The sequence below is a fragment of the Solea senegalensis genome, linkage group LG13 (genome assembly GCF_019176455.1).
Source record: "Solea senegalensis isolate Sse05_10M linkage group LG13, IFAPA_SoseM_1, whole genome shotgun sequence".
NCBI lineage: Eukaryota > Metazoa > Chordata > Actinopteri > Pleuronectiformes > Soleidae > Solea > Solea senegalensis.
The window spans coordinates 12,407,939-12,435,116 of NC_058033.1; the positions used below are offsets into that span (position 1 = coordinate 12,407,939).

Genomic DNA, 27,178 nt, shown 5'->3' on the forward strand with positions numbered 1-27,178 from the left:
TTCACAACAAGCTGGAGAAGCATATGCCACTGAAGCAGAAACGACTGCCAGAAGTTACAGAGCAAGTCACAGAGAAATGGCCCAAAAAGTGCAGCCAAATTCCCCAATTTCATGACAGACAACTTCCAACGTTTGGGAGGGCAGAGCTTCAATGAAAAGGCTGATAGGATGTGATGCAATGTGATGTCCCAGTGAAAGCCTTACACTCACTAAATGTGCTTTTTGTCAGGCAACCTGGCTAATCTGGCAAATAATAATAATAATTATATGATTTAGGGGCCCTATTAGACATATCACTATTTGACTAAGGGCCCCGTCGAGACATCACATGATTGAGGGGCCCAATTAAGATATATCACATAACCTAACCAGTGTTATATGGCTTCAGGGACCCATTTAAAGATCTAGATGATAACACATTAGCTTGGACTTTAGGGCCCCCAGAGCACATGGGCACCTGGGCCTGGAAAACCAAACCAGTAATCCATCCTTGGCAAGAACAATAGACTTCTACTGCTTGCTTTTTCAGACTTACTGGCTCAAGCTTTAACATATAACAAATGTTTCTGTAAAGAAGTTAAAAGTCTCTCCTACCTCACTCTCTGACAGTATCACACTCCATGTTTTTATGACAACATCATTCTATTAAATATAACTATTCTATATAATTTGCCACTTTCTCTTTTCATTTTCTGCAGTATCTGGTATCTGTCAAACTGATCTAAACTAAATATACATAGTATTTGGGTTTTGAAGACAGTCTGGCTGCATAGCATGAGTTTACACAGGCTCACTGGTAGGTCAGTGAGCTTTGACATTAACAACACTAATACTGGCTGTTATAAGTGCCCACATTATTCACTTAGAAGAATGTGATAACATAATATTACACGTAAATATATTGCATTCACAACTTTACAAAAAAGTAGATGTATATTATTGTAAAAGTACTCAACATGAAGAATGGCCCATTTAGTGCTGTATCATTGTATTTGTATAGATATTGTACAAACATATCTATATACGTAGAGTGATATTTTGCAATAGTGACATTGTAGAAGTTAAAAACAAAAAAAAAACATTGTCAAGCATTAGCATCAATTATTAGTTGCTTTCCTCCACAGATAGATAGATAGATAGATAGATAGATAGATAGTCACTTTAACATCAACAGATATTAGAATACAGGAGAAATATTGAATAATATATGTCAACAAGATAGACACAGTTATACAAAGAAGGAATAAAATATAAAATATTACAATAGAGTGTAAAAATGTAAGGGTATAAACTCCTATTTTGCAAGCCAGAATAGGTCAACAGACAGGGTCTGTTTTAAATACACAAAGACAGAAAAAACGCATAAAGCAACCAGTTATTTCTTTTCGAGTCCTGGGTCATGTGGAACCAGATTTCCTATATGCGGCTGATGCTGCCCCCTTATGGCTGCTTTATAGTACTTCAAGTACTAGGATATTTCCACTCAGTATTGAGACTACATTTTACATTTACAACACCACATTTGTCTGATATTTTGTGTTTTACATCTAGTATCATAGTGCAGAATAGATTTTTCCCAGCAGCCTCCTAAAAAGGTATTTTTCTTTGGCCTGTTGCTCAAAGATGAATAATTTAGCGTTACTGGGGGCTAAAGTATTTCATGCAATTAAGAAATGAAATCAGATGTGGCCCAATCAGTACTAGACACTGAAACCACTCAAGTTTTTATTTAAAAAATTAATTCATGCCCTTGTGTTTGTGTCTCTGAGGTCACAGTTTGACTGATGCAGTAACTACAAATGAGTTTGAAAACTTTTTTTTTCCAGTTTTTTGTCTTTTCTATAACAGGAAGTGGATCATGTTTTGAAATAGAACTCTCCTTCCTTATGGCATGGAAAGCATGAAATGCCAGTAATGCTTGATGTAGACGACTGAGAAAAGTTAATTCACTCTGTGTTTTGTTGAAGTTATATTATGAATTTATTTCTCATGTATCTCTATGTGTATTACATTACATGTCATTTAGCAGACGCATTTATCCAAAGCGACTTACAATGGAATTGAGTACAGTCAGCGAGGGTCACTCCACCCCCCTATGTCTTCATCAAGGTCTGACAAACATCCTTTGAGTTTGAATTAAACACACCAGACATGAGGTATTCTGCTACACAGCCCATAGAGGGCGCTAAATAACACGCATAAATACACCCCCATGTCAAAAAGGTGAACATTTACCTTGACCCTTGTGTGATGGATTTTGAGTCTAAAATGAATAAAAAAAGGCAATGTAAAAATTAAAGTTGATTATAGTTTATAAGAAACAGCCAGGATTCTGAGAGAAATAATATTGGCTATAGCAATTTAATGAGGTTACATTAAAAAAATATTCTCATCTTTACTTTACTTTGTGATGCCTCGTTGCATGTCACGCTGTGCTGTGAAACTTCCTAATTTTTTTGCAGCTTTGACAGATTTCAACTCGGACGCCCGCCCCCTCCTGGAAGATCAACAGACAAAAACACCAATAGGAACGCGGCATTCTCGGAGCGGGGCCCGCCTTATTGTGACGGATGGTGGTTTAAGCCAATCAGAAGCCGCACTTGTGGCCCCTCCCACCCGGAGACGGATTTCCGAGCCAAGCGTAACAAATAGGCTGTACTTTGTTTACGTCCCGTTGGTTAGCTGACAGCTGTTGTAGCGACTTTCCCCGCATAAACAGCCGCGTCTGTGCGTGTCTGCCGGTTGTTCTGAGTTCCGGAAACTTTCAGAGTAGCGTCCTGGATGTTGAGAATGGGATGTTTTGTTGACTGAAGGGGACCCGTTAGATGCCGACAGGAGGATGAACTCCATTACCGGTCGGGTTCTCTCCATCCCCGCCGCCTCTGTCACCACCAACTCTGGAGCTTCATCCTCTCGAGCCTTACATGTAGACCTCACCTCCCAGCAGGTACACGCACAGTCCCAGCTGCATTCAAGTGAAGCCGGTTTAAGATGGAGCAGCCGCCTCACTGTGTGAAGCACTAGTTTACAACGTCAGGTTTTAAAGTACTGCCCGGAGGAGCACGGCAGGCCTGTCAGGCTAGCTAGTTAGCCCACAGCTGCTAACCTACAGTAGCTAGCTGGAAATGAATGTAGCTAACTGAAGTGACAACACAGACATAGTGAAATTGGTCAGGCTGATACTGTGCATGTGTGAGCCCGTGTTTTCTCACATGTTGTGTTGTTTAAAATCCGTTTGTTCCTCTCCACCTTTAGCAAAGTATGACGCTAATGTGCTGCTGCTAGTGGTAACTTGGCGCTGTGTCCGTATCTGACAGCTCACTTCATTGGAAACTGTAGTGTCATTGCAGTGCTGGTGGTGTATTATGTAGTGGTGTGACAAAAAGTGTACATAATGTACAGATTTATGCTCAGTTAAACTGTGGCGATCTATGGAAACGCATTGAACCGATTTGCTCTGCATTCATTCATTCATTAACGCATTTTAAAAGTTCACTTCCGTGTTTGCAGCTGTGATCTACTTCACTGTTTTCACTGAACTAATGGAATATTCTACTGCTAAACAAGATAAAAACTCTCACGTAGACCTAGGACAAGATGAACAGTTCTTCTCTCTATTATTCTGATTGTGATTCATGATATTATTGTGGTAATACAATTATGCAGGAATTATGTAAATACAAGGGTATACTTATACTTTAAAACAAATCATTTTGTTCTCCATCCATCCATTGTCTACTGCTTCACATGAGGGTCGCTCGGCTCAATAAGCAGTCAACATTATTTTCATTTAAAAAATAGAAAAGAGGGCCTACCATATGCAGTGTGCAATATGCAATAGTTTGACATGCTTTATTAGTATGGTCACATGAAGTACTAACTGAGAGAAAAATAATCTTCCAACATTCCACCAATTGTATTTTCTCACATACAGTAGTAATGTTGGACATTTAAACATTCCCAGTAGAGTTCGTTGAGAACTCCTAGTAAGATGGACGCTTGCACCAGAGATGAGGGTCTCTAATTGTCCCCAAATCATTGAAAGCTTACCTTATAGAAAAAACTGTGGATCGCTTAACACTGAACAGAAACTAAACTCACTGAAATTGTGAATCTTAAATACTGAATTAAATTGAATACTTTACAAAATAGTTAATAGTTTCTGTATTTTACATCTTTTTCTTCCTCCTTTTCTTCTCTGGGGTTCAATGACAGCTTGCATCTGTGATGTTGCATTACCGCTATCCTAGTAGTTAAGGAGCTCTGACTATGACAGACATAGAGGGCAGATTAAAGCCAGACAAGGTAGACAGAACGCACATCAAAGTGCACCTAATATCTCTTTACTTTTTGGTCAGTTTTCTTTTCTATCATCTCCCACATCTTTAACAGCAAGTACACAATTTATAGCTTACTTATTTTGTCCCTTTTTCCCCCCACACAGAGTGTTTTTTGTAGCTGTAAGACATGCATTTTTTTGACAGCGCCACCTCAAGCACACCGATATCAGCCTTTCTTTCTCATACACTCCCATGTTCATTTTGTTTGCTAAGTGACGGGCAAACCTGAACAGAGAGAGTTTCAAACTGTATTTTTAAAGAAGGTATACAAAAATACTTGTGTGGAATGTCCAGAGACTTGTGGCATCATTTTTGATTTTTTTTTTAAATGCATATTGTTAGAGAGGTACGTTCATTGTTTTTTATCTTTCTTTTCAGAGCATGTTGGCAGTGAAGTAACATTAATTGGTTACTGTCTAAGTAACCAATTAATCAGTATTTGGCATATTGATTATTGTATTGCATGAGTGAGAAATTTATATTTTTACCCACCCCTAGTTGTTATCGCTCACTCAAATCACTTGTTTTGAATTATGCCGAAAGGGTTGCCCCTTTAAGAACAGTTTTGAGGGCATCTCCTTTGATGTAAAAAGCATCTGTTTTTCCCTATCTGAATTTACATTTATTTAGCTTATAATAGTTTCTAAAGAAATTACCACTTATTACATACCATTCCGGGAATATAATTTTGGTCAGTTAATAACACTGAACCTGTCTTTGAGCTTTGTCTGCACTAACATGAAGTGTATATGAAGGGCTCTGTTGTGTATGTGTGTGGAGTTATTCATATTGAACATGTACGCTGACATTTCAAAGGGGGGTAGGGTCAAATATCCCTTATTGGAACAATCCGGTTTTTGTTTCAGTGGAACTTAATCTTAAAGGGAATCCCATGACTTGGATTTAGTCTTGCCTCCTGATCAGCAGAGGCGGGCTGTAGTAATGTATTTTGCCTGAAGTGGGAACTTGCCAGATGATGGTTCTGTGTGACTCCAGACACACAAACTGCTTCCCAATTTTGTAGACACCAGGCACCACTTGTAATTTCATTGTACCTGTACACGGTGGTGTAGTGGTTAGCACTCTCGCCTTGCAGCGAGAAGACCCAGGTTCGAGCCCCGGTTGGAACAAGGGCCTTTCTGCATGGAGTTTGCATGTTCTCCCCATGTGTGCGTTGGTTCTCTCTGGGTTCTCCGGCTTCCTCCCACAGTCCAAAAACATGCAATGTGGGGATTAGGTGAATTGGACACTCTAAATTGACCATAGGAGTGAGTGTGAGAGTGAATGGTTGTTTGTCTCTAGTTGTGTGTGGCCCTGCGATGGACTGGCGAACTGTCCAGGGTGTACCCCGCCTATCGCCCGATGTAGCTGAGATTGGCACAGCACCCTGCGTGACCCTCTGGTGAAGGATAAAGCGGTTAGATGATGACTGACTGACTGACTGTACATGATACATTTCTATTCCATGTTCTGCATAGAGGAGTCTGCTTTCATGAGCTGTTGATACACTGATGTTGCTTTTCTTATGGGAGAGGTCAGTGCTCGTAAATGCAGAGAAGGATATGACAAAAGCCCAATAGAAGAAGAAGAAGCTTAATCATTTTCAAGCTGAAAATGTTGATACATAAATCATGTGACTACCATGACTGAACATGACTGCCAGTGGCATGCACAGACATTTGCTACTGCGCACCAATAGAGCAGGCACCACTTGTATGCTTATGGTAGGCCTGTCCAAAGTTCAACATGGGTGTCAAAATTGGGACACTGTCATGTAGGGGCAGTAGGGATCTTCATAACGGCACCTTTATTGATAAGAAATTAGTTTGCAAGGGTATCTTATTGGGCACTGCATCTTTTTTTTAATCTTATGACTCAAGAGGGCACTTCACTTTGAAGTTTTTGTCCATTACAGCAACAATGCATCTTTTGTTTCTTCAGAGTGGCATGCTCTCTGATGTCATGATCATAACAAACACAAACATAATCTCTGTTAATTATATTTAAGGCACTAAAATGTTTGTCCATATCCTCACTCTCACTCTCTCTTTTCTGAACAGAGACGATTGCGTCATCTCCGGAGCATCGCAGCCAGAAACATTGTCAACAAGAATGGTTCCCCACTGCTGGACACATACTTCACCCTCCACCTCTGTATAGGAGACAGCATATCACGAGGTTAGTGTGGATCACTCCACCATGTGGCAGCTGACTGTATGTAACATTGCCATGTCCATGAACATGGAGCCACGGAGTGACCAGGTCTCATCTATGAATCAGAAAAATTCCCCCGCAAACGCTTCACATTAGTAATAAAAAAGAAGAAACCAGTTCAACAGCGATGTACAGTAGTTCTCAAATCTTGATTGAAAAGACTGAAAGCAATTGTGTTGTGTGATATCTCAAAGTGTGTTCTGCACAATGTAAAAAACCTAAAACCTTTTGATATACACTGATCATCCACAAAACTGAAATCTAACTGGATTAATGTTGTAGCAGATTGGTTCATTTCAAGCCATAAAGATACAGATGATCACTGAACCTAGAGAATAACTTTAAAATCACATTATTGGTTTATTCAGTCACATTCAACAGGTTGCAGATATTCAATGATTAACCACAATTTTAAAACTAGTTTGTGTTTTTAATGTTGTTTATTGCTACTTTATTGCTACAGTTACTGTGTATCAAAATTACAGAACTAATGATTGCCAGTTCCCAGGTCTTAAAAATCGGTTTGGTTTGATATCATGTTTTTGTGTCTTATACTGATGGCACAACCTTGAATTTCTAAAGATGCTGATGTCAGTCCGATACAGTCTCTTAAAAACAATTTAGCTGTTAGTAAGACATTTGTGCTGATGTATTTACCACAAAGCCACAACCAAACATTTGGTCCTTGAATTTGAGGGAAGTCCTTGAAAATCCTTGAATTTAAAGTCAACAAAGGTGTATAACACTGGTGACCTGCACTCACCAATATGCTCATGTTAGTATTTGTATCTGCTGTCCAGTGTAAATCCAGTCATATTTTAGCCCAGTCGTTTGAGCATAACTGCCTTTTCCTTCTTTTTAATCGGCATTCTTTCATTTCTTTTCAGGATTTTACAAGAGTGAAGTCATACGAGACTCATTGGTGAGTATAATTTCTTTAACCTTCACTAGATGACATACTCAAGGAAGACAAGCTTCTTGTATTTTACTGCCAAAAGGCTGACATGTCCGCCTGCTTGCTGTCTGCCAGCTCCACATCCAGCTACCTCTGGACTCGTTCTTTCTTTTGTTTAATGTGTAGTTACGTCATGATTTTTGGCTGTTCCTACTTTTATTTGCATGTTCGCTGTGGTTATACATTAAGCTGTAGCAGCCAGTGATAGCAGGGCCATTGCTGCCAGACTTGCTGTCTATACTTGAGCTGACCTCAGCTGCTTTCCAGGTATGCTGTTGAGTGCAAACAGACTGTATAATGCGCTGCAGGAGTCAGGGCCTCTGTCATCTCTCAAGCAAACTTCCTCTTGCTCCATTGACATCCTTGCTGACATCCCATTCTTTCGTTTTCTGTCTCCTTCCTGTCATGTTTTGTACAGAGAAACACTCTTCCTGTTTTCATTTTAGCTGCAATGAGCTCTGCTTCCGCCTTTGACTCTTACTACTTCTGCAGCCTCCCCCCTTCCCCTGTGGCTTTTTCTTCTGCTTTTGACATTCCTCTCCAAACTGCCCTTGACAGTGACCTGAAGAGCAAGAAATGCTACATAATTGAATGATGATAATGGCTGATGTGCTTTGTAGATACAGCAGTGAGTGCTGCCACTCCGGCAGTTCAAGAGCAGCAGAGAACAAACAGTAGAAGGAAATAAAAATAAGAGGTCATTTCCAACAGGATGACTTGATTTCCCTTGAATGGATAGCGGACATTGAATCTGTCCGAGGCAATATTTTCATGAAGAAAATAGATGGCTGATTTTCAGAATATGTGATCACCACGTAATGAAGTTAAGTGCTTAATGTCCGAGCAGCTGTTCTGTCGGGTGTTAACGTAGTCTTAAGTCTTAATATTAATCCCCATATGTCATTTCCAGAATCCCACTTGGCGCAGCCTGGACTTTGGCATGCTGCCGGACCTTCTGGACACGTCGGTGTCATGTTTCGTGGTGAGGATCTGGGGAGGACAGGAGGAGCAGTATCAGCTCCTCATAGAATGGAAGGTCAATCTGGACGGCCTCCGATACACAGGACAGCAGGTCAGCAACAGGACAATGTGCAATTTGGCCAGGAGGATTTCCATGTGTGCACAGGCCAGAGAGTTTTCTGTCGCTTTTCTTTGTTTTTTTGCTATGATGGATTTAGAGGTTGACGTCAAAACATCAAGGTCACTGATACCTAAAAAGTCCCTTGACAATACAATATATATGTTAAATACAATGTGTCAACAACACTGTATTCATGACACGCATACTACACATTTATATGCTGAGCAGACAAACAGAATAAGTGCATTTGGTGTTTCAGAGAAAATAAAACACTGCCCTATTATTCTTTTGTACTGTATAAGTTTTGTCCACTAACCAAAACATGGCACATGAAGCAAAGAAACCAGAAAAATTGCAAATTTAAGAAGCTGCAAGTACAGAATACTTGTTTAATTCTTTAAACAAGTATTCTGATCAAGTATTCTGATCAATTGATTATCAAAATAGTTGACGATTCATTTAGTAATCGATGAATAATTGATTAAACAACACTCAGTATTTTGCAACATTTGGACTGTTTCCTTTTTTTCTACTGCATTTCAAAAGAATAGAATTGATGGTGAATAATAAGGGATTCTGTGGCGGTGCTACGCACTTATTCATTTTCAATGAGGGGTTTTAGCTGCTCGGTAATTCATCTTAATTAATCATGTGGTCTAACGTTTTTTTTTATCATCAACAGTTGTGCACATTGAAACTCTGCTGTAAGACCGCAGCCAAAGCACATTAAAAGCTACAGTGAGCGAGGTCGGCGTTCTTGCCATTCTTTGACAGTGAGAGTGTTTTTAGGGCCAATAATAGATATTGCAGTCTGTTCTTCACATCCAGATGCTCGCTGCCCTTTGTTCTCGTTGACTCAGTCCACACAGTAAGCCTCTGCTGCTTTGCTCTGTCCACAGATTCGATCCAGGAATCCAAATGAGATCATATTTGGATTGAACGATGGCTACTATGCAGCTGACTTTGATCACAAGGTACAGCTTTTAGTCCATTTTCTAGAGCCCCGCGCATCACAACAGAATACACAGGCCTAATCCCATTAGCTTTATTCGGACGCCGTTTGGCTCCTGCACTGAAACTCTGACATGCTGCGTTTGCTGTTGCAGGATCTGTCAGAGCGTAAGAAAAACAGTCTGCTTCAGGTCGACCAGAGTTCAGTCAGGAACTCTTACAGCGTTTTCTCTTTGCTCAGGTAAGATCCACGCCTCGCTGCACTCATTTCACCAGGCCTCCGTTTGCCCCTTCTATGTACAGTGGATTTCAACTACTTACAAAGAATATTTAGAGGCAATGCAGTTAATTTCAAACCACATGTGATCTTTCTTACATCTTTTATTCACCTTTTGTGTCATTACTGATATATTTCAACTTTGGTTTTAGCATCTGTTGTCCAGCAGATGGGGCCACAGGAAAGCTAAAAATTTTACATGAAGAAACTCTGTTGGCCTCCAGCTTTATTTACAACTGCAGAGCCAACAGTCTGTACTGCAAGTCTTGGACACAACAGCAAGAAAATACAATAGTTGTACACAGCATTTTAATATAGTCCCTCAACGACATGCTAATCACTGTGATTTTCATTCACAGTAATGAACTTAAATTGTTTTAAGTTTATTTGCAATTCAAATTTGCACCACAAGGAGGAGACAAATATTTGCTGACTCCATTGTCGGTTAAAAGGGTCACACTGGTACAATAATTAAGAACTTGAGACTACTGACGACGGGTGCTGGCATCTGTTGACAAACATACCGTTGTTCCTCCCGTCTATATATAAATGTGGTAGAGTGTAAGCACTGCTTTGAGAATCACCAGGGCTTCCCTCGAGGGAAACCCTCTGTTAACCAAAGCCTGCTCACGTAACGACATAATTATACACAGGTTTGTCTAAATAAATGTACATTTGGAAGGTTCGAGTTAGACGCTTCCAAAATAAGGTAAGGATCCTTTAATTAAAAGTTTTCCTTTCATAAGAATTTAATAGCGGGATATAAATGTAAAGCAGGGCCTGTACAGTGTCAAGGAGACGGGGTTATGCCAAAGCTTACAGTACTCCCTCATTAGAAGGTGGTCATGTTTATATGAGAGGAGACTACTATTGCTTCCCCGGCAGCTTGTGGATGAAAAAAAAGCCCAGTAAGAATCACAAGTTTTATGACCCTTACTCTTACTTCTCCTGACTACTTCAGCCTTCTTCTTCCACGTCCTCTTCTTCCATCCACACCCAGTGGGACTCACTCACGCTGATCCCCCTCTTCCCTCACGCTGCGGTGCCTGCAGCTCCTCACCCTGTCAGAGGGTTGTTTTTTTTTTCTTGGCTTAGTGAACTCATATGCTCATGGTTTATGATAATGTGCTGTAGAACGATTCATCAGATATTGTACACTCCGACAGGGATTATCCTCCCACCCCTTACGGCACATAACCATATATACCACTCTGTTACTGGGCTGTAGATCTGTGCTTTTTTTCTTTTTTTTTCTCCAAAGTGCATTAACATTCCTCGACTGCTCTAACTGTTGTTACTGTCTCACCAAGGGCTTTCCATCAATTAATCTTGTTGATTGGTTTTTGAATGAATTACATAGTTGTTTGCTTCTTAAAATGTCAGAAAATAGTGGAAAATATAGATTGTTTCTTTTCCATACCTCAAAATGATGACGTTCTCAACCAAATATATTCTGTTTATTGTCACAGAAGAGCAATAATACTTTTTTTTAAAAATCAAAATAGGTGGCTTTAAACTTCTCTCTATGTCTTATAACGAGCAGTGTCCCGTTAGGAACACTAGAGCTGCAACTAATGATTATTTTCATAATCGATTAATCTGTCCATTATTTTCTCGATTAATCGTTTGGTCCATAAAATATCAGAAAACCTTAAAAAATGTTGAGCGGTGTTCAAACTTGGAAATGATGATCTTGATCAAATGTCCTGTTTTGTCCACAAACCAAAATATTCACTTTTAATGATTTCTTTGTTATCCTGTGCAAAGAAATGAAGAAAATAATCGGAAAATCTAGTTTTAATCACGATGAAAAGCTTCTAAACGATTAATCGATTATACAAATAGTTGTCGATTAATTTAGTAATTGATTAATTGTTTCAGCTCTGAGGAACACAAAGTGTTAAATATTCTTTCCCCAAAGGTTCTTGGCCCAGTGCAGAGCTGCTTCTCTCAGCACAGTGCTCCTTCGCTTAAAAGGACGAGGGCTGCTTCCCTAAAAAATGTCCTGATGTTGATTAATGGCAGTAATTTGTCAGCAGATTCACAGTCTGCGTCGCCGCCCGACTCCAGCTGACAGCACCCCTCGCTCGCGTGAGTAACACGGTAATGTGGGTTAGCAAAACGCAGTCCGTCCCAGAAGAAGAGATGAAGAGGCAGCGTACACACATCATCAATCAGCACACTCTTGTTTCCCTCAGAGAGACTGAGGTAGAGATTGAGCCACATCTTTAGAACAGAGCTTGGAACCCTGTCTGGGTAGATGAAGATGATTCAGCAGGTTTCCCCTGTTGTAACACAGATTCAGATGCTCCTCAGAATCCTACATATGCTTCTCTGGGGGTGGGTTTTTTCGTGTGTGAACAGTAAAGTGAAGCAAGACCTGATAGGACTGGTGGTAGAATCGACTTCCCGTCATCATATGATAAGAGCTGCATGTTGGACTAGTTGAACATTAGCTAAAAAGAAAAGGCTGAGTGGACTCCCGAGTTTCAAATGGTTAGAGGCCATCGTTTATGGCTCTAATGTGTTTTTGAATATCCTGCTCAAGTGGAGGATAAGTGGACGTTCTTCAGTGGCCCCTTCAGCTGTTACTCACAGCCTTCAGAATAAAGGGAGTTATGCAAATACTTCTACAACAAAACTATTGTGTTTGCCGAGCGTCGGTTGTAACAGTGGCTCGTACGCGACACATGTTAATCATCATTCTTGGGGCACAACTTTCACAGTTCAGCGCTGCGACATTGGAGATTAAACCTGTCTCAGTCTCCCGGAGCCTTAAAGGAAAACTTTCTTTTCCCTGTATGATCAGAGCCATGTGTTTCCTGATTTGCTTGTCTTTGCTCCTACTTGGACTACACATGTATGTACAGTATGTGTCAACAGAAGCAGTGCCGCTGAATCTCTGTGGGGGGTCTCTCATACCCCTAGCAGGCCATTAAGGTGGTAACGCAGCCGGGCGCTTCCACAAATCTGTGCCACAGGACGTTGCGAGTTAAACCTTAGACTGGAGTCTAACGAGTGACCCCTGGGACTCGAGTAACCTCCAGTAACAAATCTATAGGTGCAAACTGACTGATCTTGTCTTCATTTCACACCTCTGTAGAGGATTACTACAGAGTTTGAAGTAACCCCCCACAGTTATATGAAATTTAAATGGTGGTCTGGGGTTGTTTTTTCAATTTAGGCAGTGGGTCTTCATCAACCTACTAGTATGTGGCCTCTCCTAAAATGGTGTTTTACTTTTTAACACATATTTTTTCAATCTAAGGTTACTTCCCCTCGAGGTTGAGACCAAAGGCATATCTTTTCTTCCAGCTTGTCTGTCTTTCATAACTATTTCTTATTCTCTGTCTCCAGCAGTACAGCCTCTATGGTTTTTTGGTTCTTACCTAACACTGCTGTCTTGCGTTATCTCAGCTTTCTGTTCTGATGTGGGGTTCAGTGTGCCCCCCCTCACCCCCCCACCCCCACCACAACCACACACACTACACTTTCAGGCCTTATGCCTCTCGTTGAGTTTTTTTGCATTCTCAAATTAAACACAGTCGACATTGACAAACAAAAATGTAGCATTTGATGTTTACAGGAAAGCTGTTTTGTAGCCCTGCCATTATTGAGGACAAGGACATGGGACAAGGAGCTTACACTGGAAGAGCCAAACGTCTATAATTGTCTACAGTGAATGTGTTTGACCTTTTCTTCGTCTTTTGGAAAACAGAAATATCTTTTTTCACGATCTTTTTGGCTTTCCGGCATTGTTGTTGTAGCTGTCGTGTAAACATGGCTTACAGCAACTTAGCATGGCCCCACAAATAAACCTCTGCCTTTAAGGGGTGCCTATTCAGGCTTGCCAAAGACATTTCACTCCTGTAATCTTATCTTCCGTTCTTTGCACACTACCAGTCAGAGGATTTTGTACACTCCTGTCAATTCTTCCACCTGTTATATTTTAGTGTGATGTCTTGGTGTTTCTGAAATTAAAGCACATGGCAAATAAACAGTTGGGGATTTTAAAAAACAAGGAATCACGGAAACTTCTTGTTGGGATAAAATTGAAGTGAACGTCTTGACTCGTCACGTTCTTTCTACAATGGAAATGGAACATTGTTTACAGGGTTTGCCCTGACGCTGTTGCACAAGTTCCCACTAATGTGTTACACTTGTGGGTTGACCTTCTGTCCACTTCGTCCTAAATCAGCTCCAGCGCGTGCAAGTCTGGAGTGGAGACTGTGCTGCTTTTCATCATGTGAAGTTTCCATCTAGTGCATTACGTCCCATGTTCTGGTGCATTGTGTTGCTAATTTATAGACTAAAGCCCTCACTAACCATTGTTATTTAGCATTTTCGTCACAGTTCTGGTAGAAATAAAATATACAGTATTGTATACACACTACTGTATACATACTGCATGCTGTATATTATACAGTGTCAGGGTTTTTTCCAAATGTCATGACGTTGTGGATGTTTAAGTAATCAAAAAATCTTTATGCATATTGTTTGCATCAACTCTCCCCCATTTACTTATTTCAGTTCCTTTTAGAAAAGTTGGTGTGCGAAAAACCTACCAGTCAGTAAAAACTGGAGAAATGCTAATGCTTTTCACTGCCATCATAGAACACGGAGACAGCGGCGAGGTGAAAGTCATGTGGCGGAACCTGTTGACATTCTTTGGGAATGAGTCCGACGACATAAATTATTATATTGTTTGTGGTAATTTCCCACTATAGTGTTGCCTGTTTTGTCCTTTGCAGAGGTGTGATACGGAGGATGGCATTATCCTCAATTTGTTGCCGCACAATATAAAAAGTGCTTGTTTTGAATCGGTGAATTGGTCTCCCTCTTCACCCTGCGCTGGTTGAAAAATGGTTGCTGGAAATGAATGCAGTCCAGTCATTAGTCACTGGGCTTGTTTCCCCTGACCCAGGTTTGTTTGACAAGCGTAGAGGGCACACTTTGCGTGATGTGATGAGAGGCTGGAGGATGGGCCAGGTCAACATGATGGTAAATGCGTTCAGAAAATGACTTTTTAGCATGCCTACTGAATTTAAACCGTAGCATTATTTTCTTTTTTGTGATTTGATCATTGACATCTGATATAGGGGGCTCCACTCTCATTTAGCTAAATCCTGCATTGTGAAACAAAAGCGCCGCAGTGATGTGGACCATGAATTGGGCCTTTTCCTGGAAATAAGGAGGACAGAAAGGTCTCACATGGCTCACTTGAGATGTTGAGTAATGCCGGCATCTAAATGTGGTTGACTCGTTGTTTACCTCTTATTTTGTCTGAGAAAAAAACAGTGTATTCTTGGGTGTCTTGGTCACTTTCTGTTGATTATCTCTGTTAGCCAGCTGACACATCTGCAATTGCTGATTTCCTCCTCAGTACTGATTACAAAAGTGCAGATGCTGGAACACAACACAACATGTAAACCCGGGCAAATATTTATTTTAAGATAATCAGTAAAGGTAAATGAACAGAAAGCAGGAGATCTGCGGTGGAGAGGCTCCTCAGTTTCGTGATGAACTGCTATTTTCCCTCCATTTTTGTTTATGCCATTTTTAAATATGAAAAATATCCACCAATGTCAGATTAACTATACCTAACAGCCCCCATTTAAGATTTTTTTACTAGATGCTTTCAGTTTATGGAAAATATCTGTACATTTCAAAAGCACAAGTTTCATCTCACACCCTTTCAGGATCTAGTGCCACAGTCAAAGGAGAAAATGTTATTGTTTTCCTGATGTTTATCTTTATCATGGGTGAGTGCACAGTCTCAGTCATAACTTCCTGTAAATCCCTCAAGGCATAGTTGTCAAGTACCTCTCATTTCTTGGTAAATAAAAGTTGTCATGGCTCATGAGGAAGGCACTCCCTGGACAGTTGCTCAGTGATTCTATTCTTGTCCTAATGAGGGTGCTGTGTGGCTGCCCCTCTGCCCCCTGCTGGACAGTGGTTTGTTATGGAGGATGACGGGAAGGCGTTAGGCCAAGACTCGGGGAATGATAAGGGGGCAGACATGCGTGAAAAGGAGAGAAGAGATAACTCTTCTCACCTGGGGGAAAAGGCCATATCAGATTCTCCTTTGGCAATCACCTAAACAGAGGAAGCTGTCAAAACAGATTTGCCTGGATTTTCCAGAAAATTATCTCCGACTGCTATCGCTGTCACCTCAGAATGATCAGAATGATCAAAATGAGGGAAGAAAACACATTAAATGATTTTACTTTGACTTCTCCCCTTAAGATTTTGTCATATCATCATAGGAACAATTTCTTTTCCTGGGTTAGTTGCCAGAAAGAGGCAGTAATACCCAGAAATGACTCTGATGGGTTATTCAACTGAAAGAGTCCCCCAGGATTTGCAGAATATCTCAAATAAGAGACCACTCTTACACTAAAGCTAAAGGAAAACCGAACTTATCCACTTCTTATGTGTACTTTAATCGCCATCTCATATTCCTACTGGTGTCTTGTGAACTCACCATGAAGTAGTATAGTTGTTGAGTAGCAGACAAGTGAGACAACACTTAAAGAAACAAAGCAATGACCATGATCTGCCATTTCTGTAAATAATATAAAAATCCTTTTTTTTTGGAATCTTAATGACACAAACTTACTGAAGGGGACTGCAGTAAACCAGCAGCTCCCATGTTCCTGTCGGCCATAAACACTGTTTTCTTCCAATGCAAATCATATCATAGACTGAAGCAGGTGTAGATTTTATTAGTTGGGCCCCTTTTTAATTGGCCAACATCCATATTGCCTTCTGTCACCGTTGGCTGCATTGTTATCATAGAGAACAAGTGTCGAGGTCCCTGTGTTCTTAGGTACGTGCTCAGTACAGTTAAGCAATTCTGTATCTATGAGGAAATAAAGTAATAGTGTGCAATCCAGCTCTTGTGACATATGGAAGGCATAGAGACATTCAGTGAGAAGTTGATGATCTAACGGCAGTCTGACAGTTTGACTGTTGATTGCTAGTTTCCTCTTTTGTCTGTCCTCTGTAACTTGTTCTCACCATGTGGGACTGTTGTTTTCTTGGTGAGGCGTTTGTGTCCCTTGGGTTGTGTTGAGGCGGAGTTTGTCACTATGTGATGGAAACCTTGGGAGCATGATGGAAGAAGATTTGGGAGGCCCAGATGTCTTAAGCAGCAAACACTTCCCAAGGCTAAAGGAATTCCTCCTTAAATAATACATATATTAAGTTTAGATACAAGGTACAAAACCAAACCATACTTCACCTAACTTAAGTTATATATACAGGATATACCAGTGAGGAAAAATCTGATTCTAAAGCTTCAGATGACAGGCAGACACAACATCCCTGCTTGTTTGTGGTAGGCAGACAATGGCGCCCCATGGGAAAGGAGAACTGTTTGGACTCGTAATGAAGTTGGGCTATTCCTCAACATGACTTGGGAAGACGACGTCAATGACACAGTAAAAACGTTCACTGGGAGTCCTGTCAGACTCGTCAGTCTGACAGTCAGACACCAACATTCTCAGTCTTTTTCATCTTGTGTTCTACACTGGCGGTTGGGGCCGTTTGTTGTCTTCCGGGAAGGGGATCGTGTGACACGAGCGTGGCGAATCAGTGTGGCAATTTTTAAACGGAAACAGAATAGTGTGGATGTGGCAGAAGACACTGTATGTTTCGCATGTCTATCACCTCCAACTTCTAAGGGCCTGTCCACGTGAAAATGAGTCGAGGGGAATCGGCTAAAGTTTTTTTTTTTCATCAAATCAGTGTTTTATCCGCATTGGTGTCCGTCCTGGTGTAGGAAAATCACAAAATGCCTCCCTTGTGTTTTTTTGTAGACAGTCAAAATACTTTGTTGTAAACCTTCGTTGTGATTGTCGTCATCCTCCTCTTTTGTCGCTCTGGTTTGGTCCCTTCTGTCTCTGTTTCTGTTATTGTATAGATTGTAATGTTTACTTGTTTTAATGAAACTTTATTTAAAAAAATAAGTAATTTTTTTGGTGTAGCAGCGTTACAGCACAGTTCTGGCATATGCACTACAGCATATATGCAGTCCTTTGGGGCGTTTCGTGTGGATGAAGACGTTTCCTGAAACGATGCAGTGTTTACGGAGAAAAAAAAAGTTTATGTTTCCCTGTAGATGGGAAAGCTCAGTCTCAGGATCTGTTTCACAGTCTTGGTTGCTATGGCAGTTGCTGATTGGAATAGCTTAACTTAATTTTTTACACTAAGTGACCAGAGAGCGACCTACTTGAGGCAGGCCAACACAGTAAAGGATTTTCAAATCTTAACATGGACAATTACTGTAAAACAATAGTTTTTCATGAGAACACTCACATGAGACAATCAAAGTCAAGGTGCAGGCCCACACAGTCGGCGTTTGAAACCGTTTTCAGTGAGGATTTCAGGGACTTTGGATCTCACAGAAACCCCCGGGTTAGGGGGGTGAAGTGTTACTTCAGAATAAAAGCAAACATGATGGCCGACTGTATCGTCCACCAGTTCGGCAGATTACACGGTTATCTTTCTCTCATTGGCTGCTGCAGCAGAGAGGCTTTCCCCATTCAAGCCTCATCGCTGGATCTAAGCCTCGTGGATAAATATCAAACGTATTTGATATGATGTGAATTTGGATGGTTCCAGTTCACAGATTAAGTCTCTGTGTGAACCCCTTGTATTACAGGATGATTTAGACAGAAAATCTCAGGATTGCAATGATATACTGTAGTAGGCCGGGGTGAATTGGGCCATAAATCAGGCCAGTTATCCTGTTGCCTTGTGTATAAGGAAGGAAAGAAGACCAGAGGAAGTAAAACTGTGGACCAGTAAAAGCATATGCACATGAATTGTCCTTGTGAATAATGGTCTAAATTGTGTTTGTTATGTATTGGTTACTGATGATCTTGTTACCAATTTCTAAATATAAGGTGACATAACATTTGGAAACATGCCTCTATCTGTTTGTGTTTGGCCTCAATAGATAAGTCGAAGTGTTGCTTTGCTTTTTTTTGGCTGCTTTTAAACTCTTGTGATGAAATCATTAACAGAAATGAAAAAACTGTTGTTGTGATGGTTGTGGTTTTTTTTAATATTTGTGGTGTTTCTTTATTGGGGCCCGTCTTGTCCAATCAAATATACATGCTTATAAGTAGGAATGTTTCCAGTGTTGTTTTGTCCGTTTTTGTTCAGTGCCAGAACTAGTCGTTAACTTTTACAGTTTTTGGCCGGAACAATAGATGCTCAACCCCAGTAAATTAGAAAAAGAAATGGGGAGGGATAACAAACACGCTGCACAATGACTCCTCATTATGAGGACAGTCATAATTCTTCTGATGCCTTCAAAGGAGTCACTATAGACATCCAAGCTAACTGAAAGGAGTTGCTGGTGAAGTCATTACACTGACACTTAATTTTTATTCAGGCCGCAAATTTAGTGGCCCGTTGGAAACACATGGGGTTTGTTCTCGTGGTCCAGTGTGTGGCAACAAACAATGCTCCGGATAATGACTTTATGCTCTCTCTCTCTAACCCCCCCCCCCCGGCAGGCTTCACACAGCACAGAGAGCCATCAAGCAGAACCAGGTGACGGTGCAGAGGATTGGGAAGGAGATAGAGGAGAAGCTGCGGACGACGGCGGCCTGTACAGAACGGGTTAGCACAGTCTCCCATCACTCATCACTGATTTCCCTTTTGAGTCTTCCAGGTTTTTTTTATGAATTTATCATAGAAAACTCCCAAAAAATACACAAGAGATCAAGTCAAGTCAGTCATTAAAAACTTTTATGCTCAAATCCCCAGATATAATTGTAAAGCAAAGTAATGTGGGATGATATTACACTCTTTTTGCAACTATTGTATTTTTTTTGTTTTAATGGCTCAAATGAAAACTGAAGAAACCATGACCATCAACACTTTGACCAAAATCTACCGTTTGTGTTTCCACCTCTTGTCGTATATTGAACATTTTTGGGGTTGGCATCTCCACAGCTGTGAAAACACAACACTGATCCCAGAATGGACATTGTGTTTATGGTAAACACTCACTTCAGAAGCAGCCCCCGAGGCAGTAACTCTCGGGTGTTTTCCTCCTCCAGGTAGACTTGCCTGTGTCACATACCAGGATTACATTCTTTTACATGCTGAAATTCATTTTGGACAGCCGGGATGTTTTTGTGTTCACACAGCATTTCAAATCTCTCTCTCTCCCCTCCCTCTCTGTGTTTTGCAAATGGATGTCACAACACAAGATGTTTGGTAGTTTGAACCAGTACCAGAGAAATATTCTACGATTCTCAATACCAAATTCGATACCACCGCAAAGAATGAACACATGATGGATCACGTGACTATATTACTTCAAAATATTACTGATATAGTCTTATGACTAGCTTATAAGTGCTTGAGCACCTATTAGACAACCTAATAAAATTTGAGTCTTGACTCTTTGACTCTTCCCAGAAGTCACACGACACACCTAGTGCACTGTTTGCTTTTTCATTTTCATTCTAAAGTTATAAAATGCCAGAAAATGGGACATGATGACGTTCTGAAATCTCAAACAGTTCTAATGATTTCTGAAAAATCAGATGGTTTGTTTTAAGTCATTAAAAAACACACAAACATTGATGAATCGATGAGCAGTTATTTTATTTAGTAATCGATAAATAATCAAATACTTATTGCGGTGCTACGGTTTGCTTTTGGTTGTCTTTTTTTGTTCCGGATGATCAGAGTCAAAGGCATAATATCGTATTCATCAGTCTCTTCTTGACATGTTGTGGTGGACCTGTTTTTACACCCACACTACCTGCCGCCTTTTCAAGTCTTTACTGTTTACTTTACGCTGCCTTCTTCACCTTAACTTTAAAATCAGAGCAGAACTGATCATTCTGCTCTTGTCAGTTTTGGAGGAAGAAGTAACAACATCATAGAATACTTTCACTGTCCTCACTACTGTAGGAAAACTAGAGAAGAGTCTCAGAGTTTTGGCTTTGACTTATTGAACTACCAGTTCTCTTGACATCCCTAGCTGTGTATGTGGTTTTGCAGAGAAACCCAATGTAAGGTTCGGAGTGCCTCTTTATACAGCTGTTACAGCTGTTACTTTCCATTATGGCTTTTGATATGGCTCTTTCTTTCTGTTCCTCTCCCCAGACATCACCCCCAATCTATTGAAGCAGTTCCACTATAGCCTTCTTTAGCCTTCCCACAAAAACATTGAGGCTCCATTCTTTAGCCACAAAGGCCTGCTTTCAAAAACCTGTCTCTGATATTTCCCCCTCAGTGAAATATTCATTAAAACCCTTTTCAGAGCTCACATCAGCTAATAAATCACATAATCCCTCGTCTTCTACCTTTCTGTAAAAACCCGCCAACTTGGAGTGAGTGGAGCATTGTGTGGCTCTTCTATGGGTCTCCCTCAGTGCCTCTGGTCAGCTCTGTATGATCCTTCTGTGCGTGTCATAGTGAGCGTGGATCAAAGGAGGACAGAGTGGAGGCCACCAACCCCAGTGCGTGGCCCTTTCACCCTCTCACCCACTCTCTGCCATTAATCTGCTGGGTTATAACATGCTCCCCCTACGCCTGCTGCTTATTTACTCAGCTGACCCACTGCTGTTTGATGTTCAGTTGGAGTCAGACGGGCCCTGCTGGTGGTTTACAGTCTCTCTCTCGCACACACAGACTCACATGGCTGTGACCCACTTGTCAACTATGCAGCTCAGTGAAAGTGTAGGAGGCTTTTGGTTCGTGCCAAAGCCAGTGGTGGTTAACATGCAAGCATCAGGGTGCGACACACTGCAACGATGGAGGCTCTATCAGTCTTCACTCTGCGACTGATACCGCTCAATGTTTTGCCACAGAACCCTCAGAAGTCTTCAAGAAGAAGCATATCTGTGTTTCCCCAGATCCCAGGCCTCGATTGTTATCCAAGTGTTTATGCGTGTCAGAGATGCCACTGTCCAAGATACAGAGTGAACAACAAGGGGTGAATCTCTGTTATCCTGAGAGAAAGTGTTCTCCCTCTCGTTCCCTCATTATCCATGTCATCCATCATGTCTCCATGTCCCTCTCCTCCATTTGATCCAGTTTATTCAGCTCCTTGTCGTCATCCACACAGTCCTTAGACGTCAACTCTTAAATTTCCCTTTGCATGTTTTCATTGAATGGTTCTGTTAACCTCTAGTCTCTTTCTGTCATCTGTTCTGGACCTCATTCCCATCCGTCTGTCCATGAATCCCTTGTGCTGGTCCTCATTAGCTGGTTAGCCCACTGCAGTCTCCCTTGAAACAAAATAGATGATGAAGGGACATCCCATGGAGAGGGCAAGATGTTGACTAATGACCTGCACTCTGATGCTGCTGCTAGTCAGGGAGCATGTGGTGACAGAGGCGCCAAGTAAATGTTTTCTTATACAGAGATAAAAACAGATACTCAAACCAGAGGTGTGAAATAATAATTGTTTCTTACCAGGGTTTGTGTGTGTGTACTCCCCTGTTTTAGTACCTTTTCTGGGATAAACTCATTTATAATTTAGAGTGGATACTTGGGCAGAAGTTACCTGGCCAAAAAAGAGGGAACTGTGCTGTGTATAAATAGAGAAATCCTGCACTCACTTAACTTTTCACAGATGTTTTGTTTCCTTCACTTAGACAGATATCGTGATGTATCGCTCTGTGATTGTCTTGCAATATATTGATTATCACAGAATCCCACAACAGAGCTACTCTGTGATTCCCACCCCTAATAAACGCTGACCTTTTCAGGACCTAGTAGTTGTCAGGAGGGCCAATACGTGGTCCTGATTGCACAGAGCCTATTTTCAGGCATTCACTGGTTCTGGTTAAGGTTAGGGATAACACTTTGTTTAGGTTGTCCCAATGAATCAAAGACAGTGCAGTGTCTTGAGAAGAATAGCTGCATATGTGTGTGTGTGTGTGTGTGTGTGTTTTGTCCAATGGAAGGTGACAGGGCACACTTGGTCTTTGGCAGCTACAATATATGCTATTTCATACAGTTACTAATTCATTCTCAGCTCCCGCAGAATCAAATCACTTGACACTAAAACTAGACATCTTTGACCTCTTCCACTACTTCTCTACACTTAAGTAAATGTGTGATAATACAGTGATAATGTCACTGTCTGTAGCAGTTCAAAACACTTTGTGACACCTGCCTCTTTACCTGTGTCAACACATGAAGCATTTTGACATTTCTATGAGATACCCCTATTTACTTTGATGTTGAGTGTTGCTACTGTAAAAAAACCCATTATATTTTAAGAATTTATTTATACACAAACTAAAAAGGAAGCAATAGTGAAATTATGTATCAACATTAAAACTGATGAAATGGTTAAAATAAGTAAAGGATTAAATGGAGAGAGCTCAGTCTGAAGCCCTTTTTAGTGTTATTTTAAAAATACCCTCAGTCCTTGAGTTATTATATCATATTATAAATATTTGTATAATCTTCCAGCAACACTGATTATATCATTATAAGCTTGTGCATGGACATGCCTTTTATGTGATGTGGCAGACATAACTAGATGTTATAGCAGGAAAAGGACAGTTGTAAATAATAATCAGAAAGTAGATCTTGTTAATAATATTAATTGAAGTATTTATTTCCTTTTCTGACCCGAATGTAAATGCTAAATGTTATTACTATTGAATAATAAGCAGAATGGTGCAGTATAAAGGTGTGTGATTGATACTATATTATGTATTCTTCCTCTCTTGCTGGCCCCGACGAAATCTTTGAGACTGTTAGTCCAGGTTTTATAAAAGCGTTTTAAACCATTTTTTGACCCAACGCATCATCTCCTCTGTGTTTTCTCTCCCTGTCTGTCTGTCTTGTTTACCGTTTGCTGTGAGCAGAAGAAAGAGCGGGAGTGCATGCAGCTGCGTAGAGCCGTGCTGCGCAGCGAGCTGCAGCGGCAGAGGAAGGCGCTCGGCAGGGAGATAGACCTGCGGCAGAAGGAGAGGGCTCAGCTTCAGAAGAAAGGTAAAGCAAATGGGAGTCATACAGTATGCAGAAGGGTGGGACATAAACTGATGCTGAATGCTTTGTTCTTCTTCTGCGGCACTCGTAATGCTTTAATAGTTGTGGTTGTCAAGATGACTTAAGTTATTGCTGCTTGATAAGTAAGATAAAAAAAGGTGCAATCAAGTGAATGATGGGTAATAATTTCTCTTTAGATTCATTTGAAAGTAAAACAATCTGTTGCCTCAGCCCTGCAAATGAAATGTCGCTGAGTGAACGGTGATTATCTACTTCAAACTGAAATAATTCACAGTGTCATTAGAAACCAAGTGGCATTCGCCCGCAAGTAACTGAGCCAACCATGTGACAAAACATGAAAGCTCATATAGCTCTATGTAGTCAGTGCATCAATCAGTGGTTTTTGCCTGAGCTAACATGAACTCATTGGTGGTCATAAAAATGAAAGGCACGGAACATTCTGCTACTCATTTTGTTGTCTCTTAAATTGCTTCATAACTCAAATCCAGCTTGTGACTTAATGCACTCTCACCAGAGTCCCAGCTCCTTTCATGTATAACCACAAAAGGCTGTTTCAGCCACCCATTTTTGAAGATAATAGAGTGTTCTTATGAAGTAGCTTTGTATTATTATTAAAAAGAAAGGGGCTAAGTGGGATATGATTAATTTTTTTTGTCAGAATAACACAATAATTCCTGTGTTTATGGTTCATTTAATCCATTTATGAACTGAGTTCCTTTTATTAAATCCTTGATAATTCCGCTCAGCTGACATTGAGCGTGAGCTCTTCAACACAGAGACACAAACAACCATTTACACTCACATTCACACCTACGGTCAATTAAGAGTCAGCAATTATCCTGACTCCAATCTGTGGTGGGAGGAAGCTGTAATACCCAGAGAAAACCCACACAAACACTTACGCATGGGGACAACATTCAGCCTTCACACAGACATGGGACTCAAACCAGGAACCTTGTTACTGTGGAGTCTACTGTTGAACTTAATCAATGTCTTTGTTGTGTGTGATATGAGAGTTTTGTCAACAATATTACGATTCATTTTGTGATTATTGAGGACAAGAGCGCAAATTGTGATGATGACAAATTGAACAAAGGTCTGTATGATTGTCTTAGTGCTGTCCAAGAAAATGCACAGATGACTGATCTCTTTTTAAAGGTATGTAACTTAAATATGCAAAATGTAAACCTCAAAAAAATGCAAAGAGATTATACGATACTGTTTAAAAACGTAACAACCGGGATTAAAGTGTAAAGCAAACAAATGCTGTACGCTCACTAATGTTTTTATTGAATTAAATTGCAGCGTTTTGCTGTTATGCAAATGCACAGGCTTTGGTATCGGATAAATATGTCCAATACTGTTATGTGACCAATTATACTGTGCAATACGTGCAATATAACACGCATCGTAGTGATCTGTGCAAGAAAACCATCCCTGCACCTCCTCTGAGCTATAGTCTCGTCCTTGAAGAAATCTGGGTAGACTTTGACCAATCACAGGGCAGGTCAGAGTTCAGTTCAACTGGCAAACACTTCTATTGGCTACTCTACAGCAGCACATGTGTGCCATCTGTAGAATGAAAGCTACTGCTGATGCTGCAAAGAAACCTACAAGAGGGAAGCGTTTAAAAGGCAGTATAACTGAGGACAACAAACGCAATAAAACATGTCAATATTGGCAGAGTTTCAGCGATTGTTATGAATATGACAGTAGTAGTAATATATACAGTTGATTTTTAACAAGCTGTGAATGAACAATCAACTGCGTTTCCTGTCATCCTGGCGACTACAAGTTCATTACAAACTTCATACACATGCTGTAAATGTATTTAACACGACATGCAGCACTGTGCCATGTCAGTCATGTGATTTTGTTGTTGGGGAAATCTCAATTTTAAACACGTCAGTCATGGCCTCCGTGCTCGCCTGACAGCAGCAGGTAGACTGAGTGCGCCTTGTGTCGGTTACCTGTTCATTCCAGCGTACAGTGAGAGCATAGTAGAGAGTGTTGTCACATACAGGAAACCTCAGTCAGTCCGCCGGTCAGAGCACTGGAGTCACTCGACAACACACACGCACACACATACAGTATATAGAGGCATTCCTGTGGTTTCTGCAGCTTGTGCCAGGCCACTAAAGGAACAGTGTCGGTGCAACAGTGTCATATCGTTAACCCTGTGAAGTCTTCATAGCAAGAGGAGTGTTTTACTGCTGCTTGTTTCACTTCATTATGAAATAAAAGGTTTATGAAAATGTGAATACAAATGCAGGTGGATACAGGGGATTCTTTTTTAAATTTAGTTTAGTTACTTTAAAATGCATTCCTTGCACTGACTATTACCATATTCTTGTCATTACTAGTGGTGTTTGCCTTGAAGCTGTCCAGATGCTCTCTTTAAGAAACTTTTGCTGTTTGGCCAAAGGGCAGGGCATCTCACTGAGCCGCCAACCTGCAATGGGGATTGTCAATGATTATTATGAAGGCTGCACTTGAATGCCGATGACCACACACACACACACACACACTAACCCAGAGACACAACACTGAGTGGCACTAAGAGTCGGAGGGGGAATTTTTCTTTGTGCTGCAGTTCTTTAAAATGGCTGTTAATCCTCTGCCTCTTTACCTGTCACTACTCTGTCTAGGGCCAAAACAAAAGATTCTGCTGCCCTCCTTCTCTGCAGCTCTTTCATGGCGTCTTTCCAGACTGGACAGGTGCTCATTAAGTAACAGGAAAAAAAGCGTTCTGCAGGTTTAAGATAAGTTTTTTTTGGGTTTTTTTTTAGAATTGTTTGGAAAGCTAGCTGAAAAGAGCCAGTCTGAAATTTGTTTGGGTTTTTTCCCCCCCCTCAAACTCAAAATACAAAAGCAAAAACCATATGCTGCAGAGCTTATGCTGTTCTCCCTACTTGCGTTTTAATGTTTTCCAGTCAGCATGTACATAAACATTTGTTTCACAATGTTATATATATAAAAAATTGCATTATTTACACACAGGACAGACAGGTGTTTATAGTATACCATACAGCAGTTGACGTGTGTCTGTTTATATTTAGGTTGGCACCGTGGCATGTTTGTTTCGTCTAATCACGTCTTTCATTTTGGAGACGTATGTGATTTTATCAGTTGGAGGTTACGTTTTTATTGCAAACCTTTGCTTTGCGTTCCCACACAAACAAGAAGATTTAACACAGATTGCTTAACAGGAACAATCATTTTTTTATCCCCATTTAACGTCAATGTTGGTTCAATTAGTGTTTAATTGTGGAATTTTCACACATTCCAGTGCTTATGAGACACAGCTTTCTTTGGAAGTTTTATTGACAGCTTGTGGAAGTACATTGCTATGCAAT

At 40.6% G+C, this 27,178-nt stretch overlaps 1 protein-coding gene across 1 annotated transcript in view; it reads left to right on the top strand.

The window, feature by feature from the left end:
* Positions 1–2,644: 2,644 nt before the first annotated feature.
* uvrag (UV radiation resistance associated gene) overlaps positions 2,645–27,178 on the top strand; it is an 85,258-nt gene continuing 60,724 nt past the window's right edge. The window contains exons 1-8 of the mRNA XM_044042394.1: positions 2,645–2,947; positions 6,401–6,518; positions 7,442–7,476; positions 8,420–8,581; positions 9,490–9,564; positions 9,697–9,782; positions 19,346–19,451; positions 23,678–23,804. Of these exons, the coding sequence (XP_043898329.1) occupies positions 2,840–2,947; positions 6,401–6,518; positions 7,442–7,476; positions 8,420–8,581; positions 9,490–9,564; positions 9,697–9,782; positions 19,346–19,451; positions 23,678–23,804 (817 nt within the window). The 5' untranslated portion in view covers positions 2,645–2,839. The remainder of the gene's footprint in view (positions 2,948–6,400; positions 6,519–7,441; positions 7,477–8,419; positions 8,582–9,489; positions 9,565–9,696; positions 9,783–19,345; positions 19,452–23,677; positions 23,805–27,178) is intronic.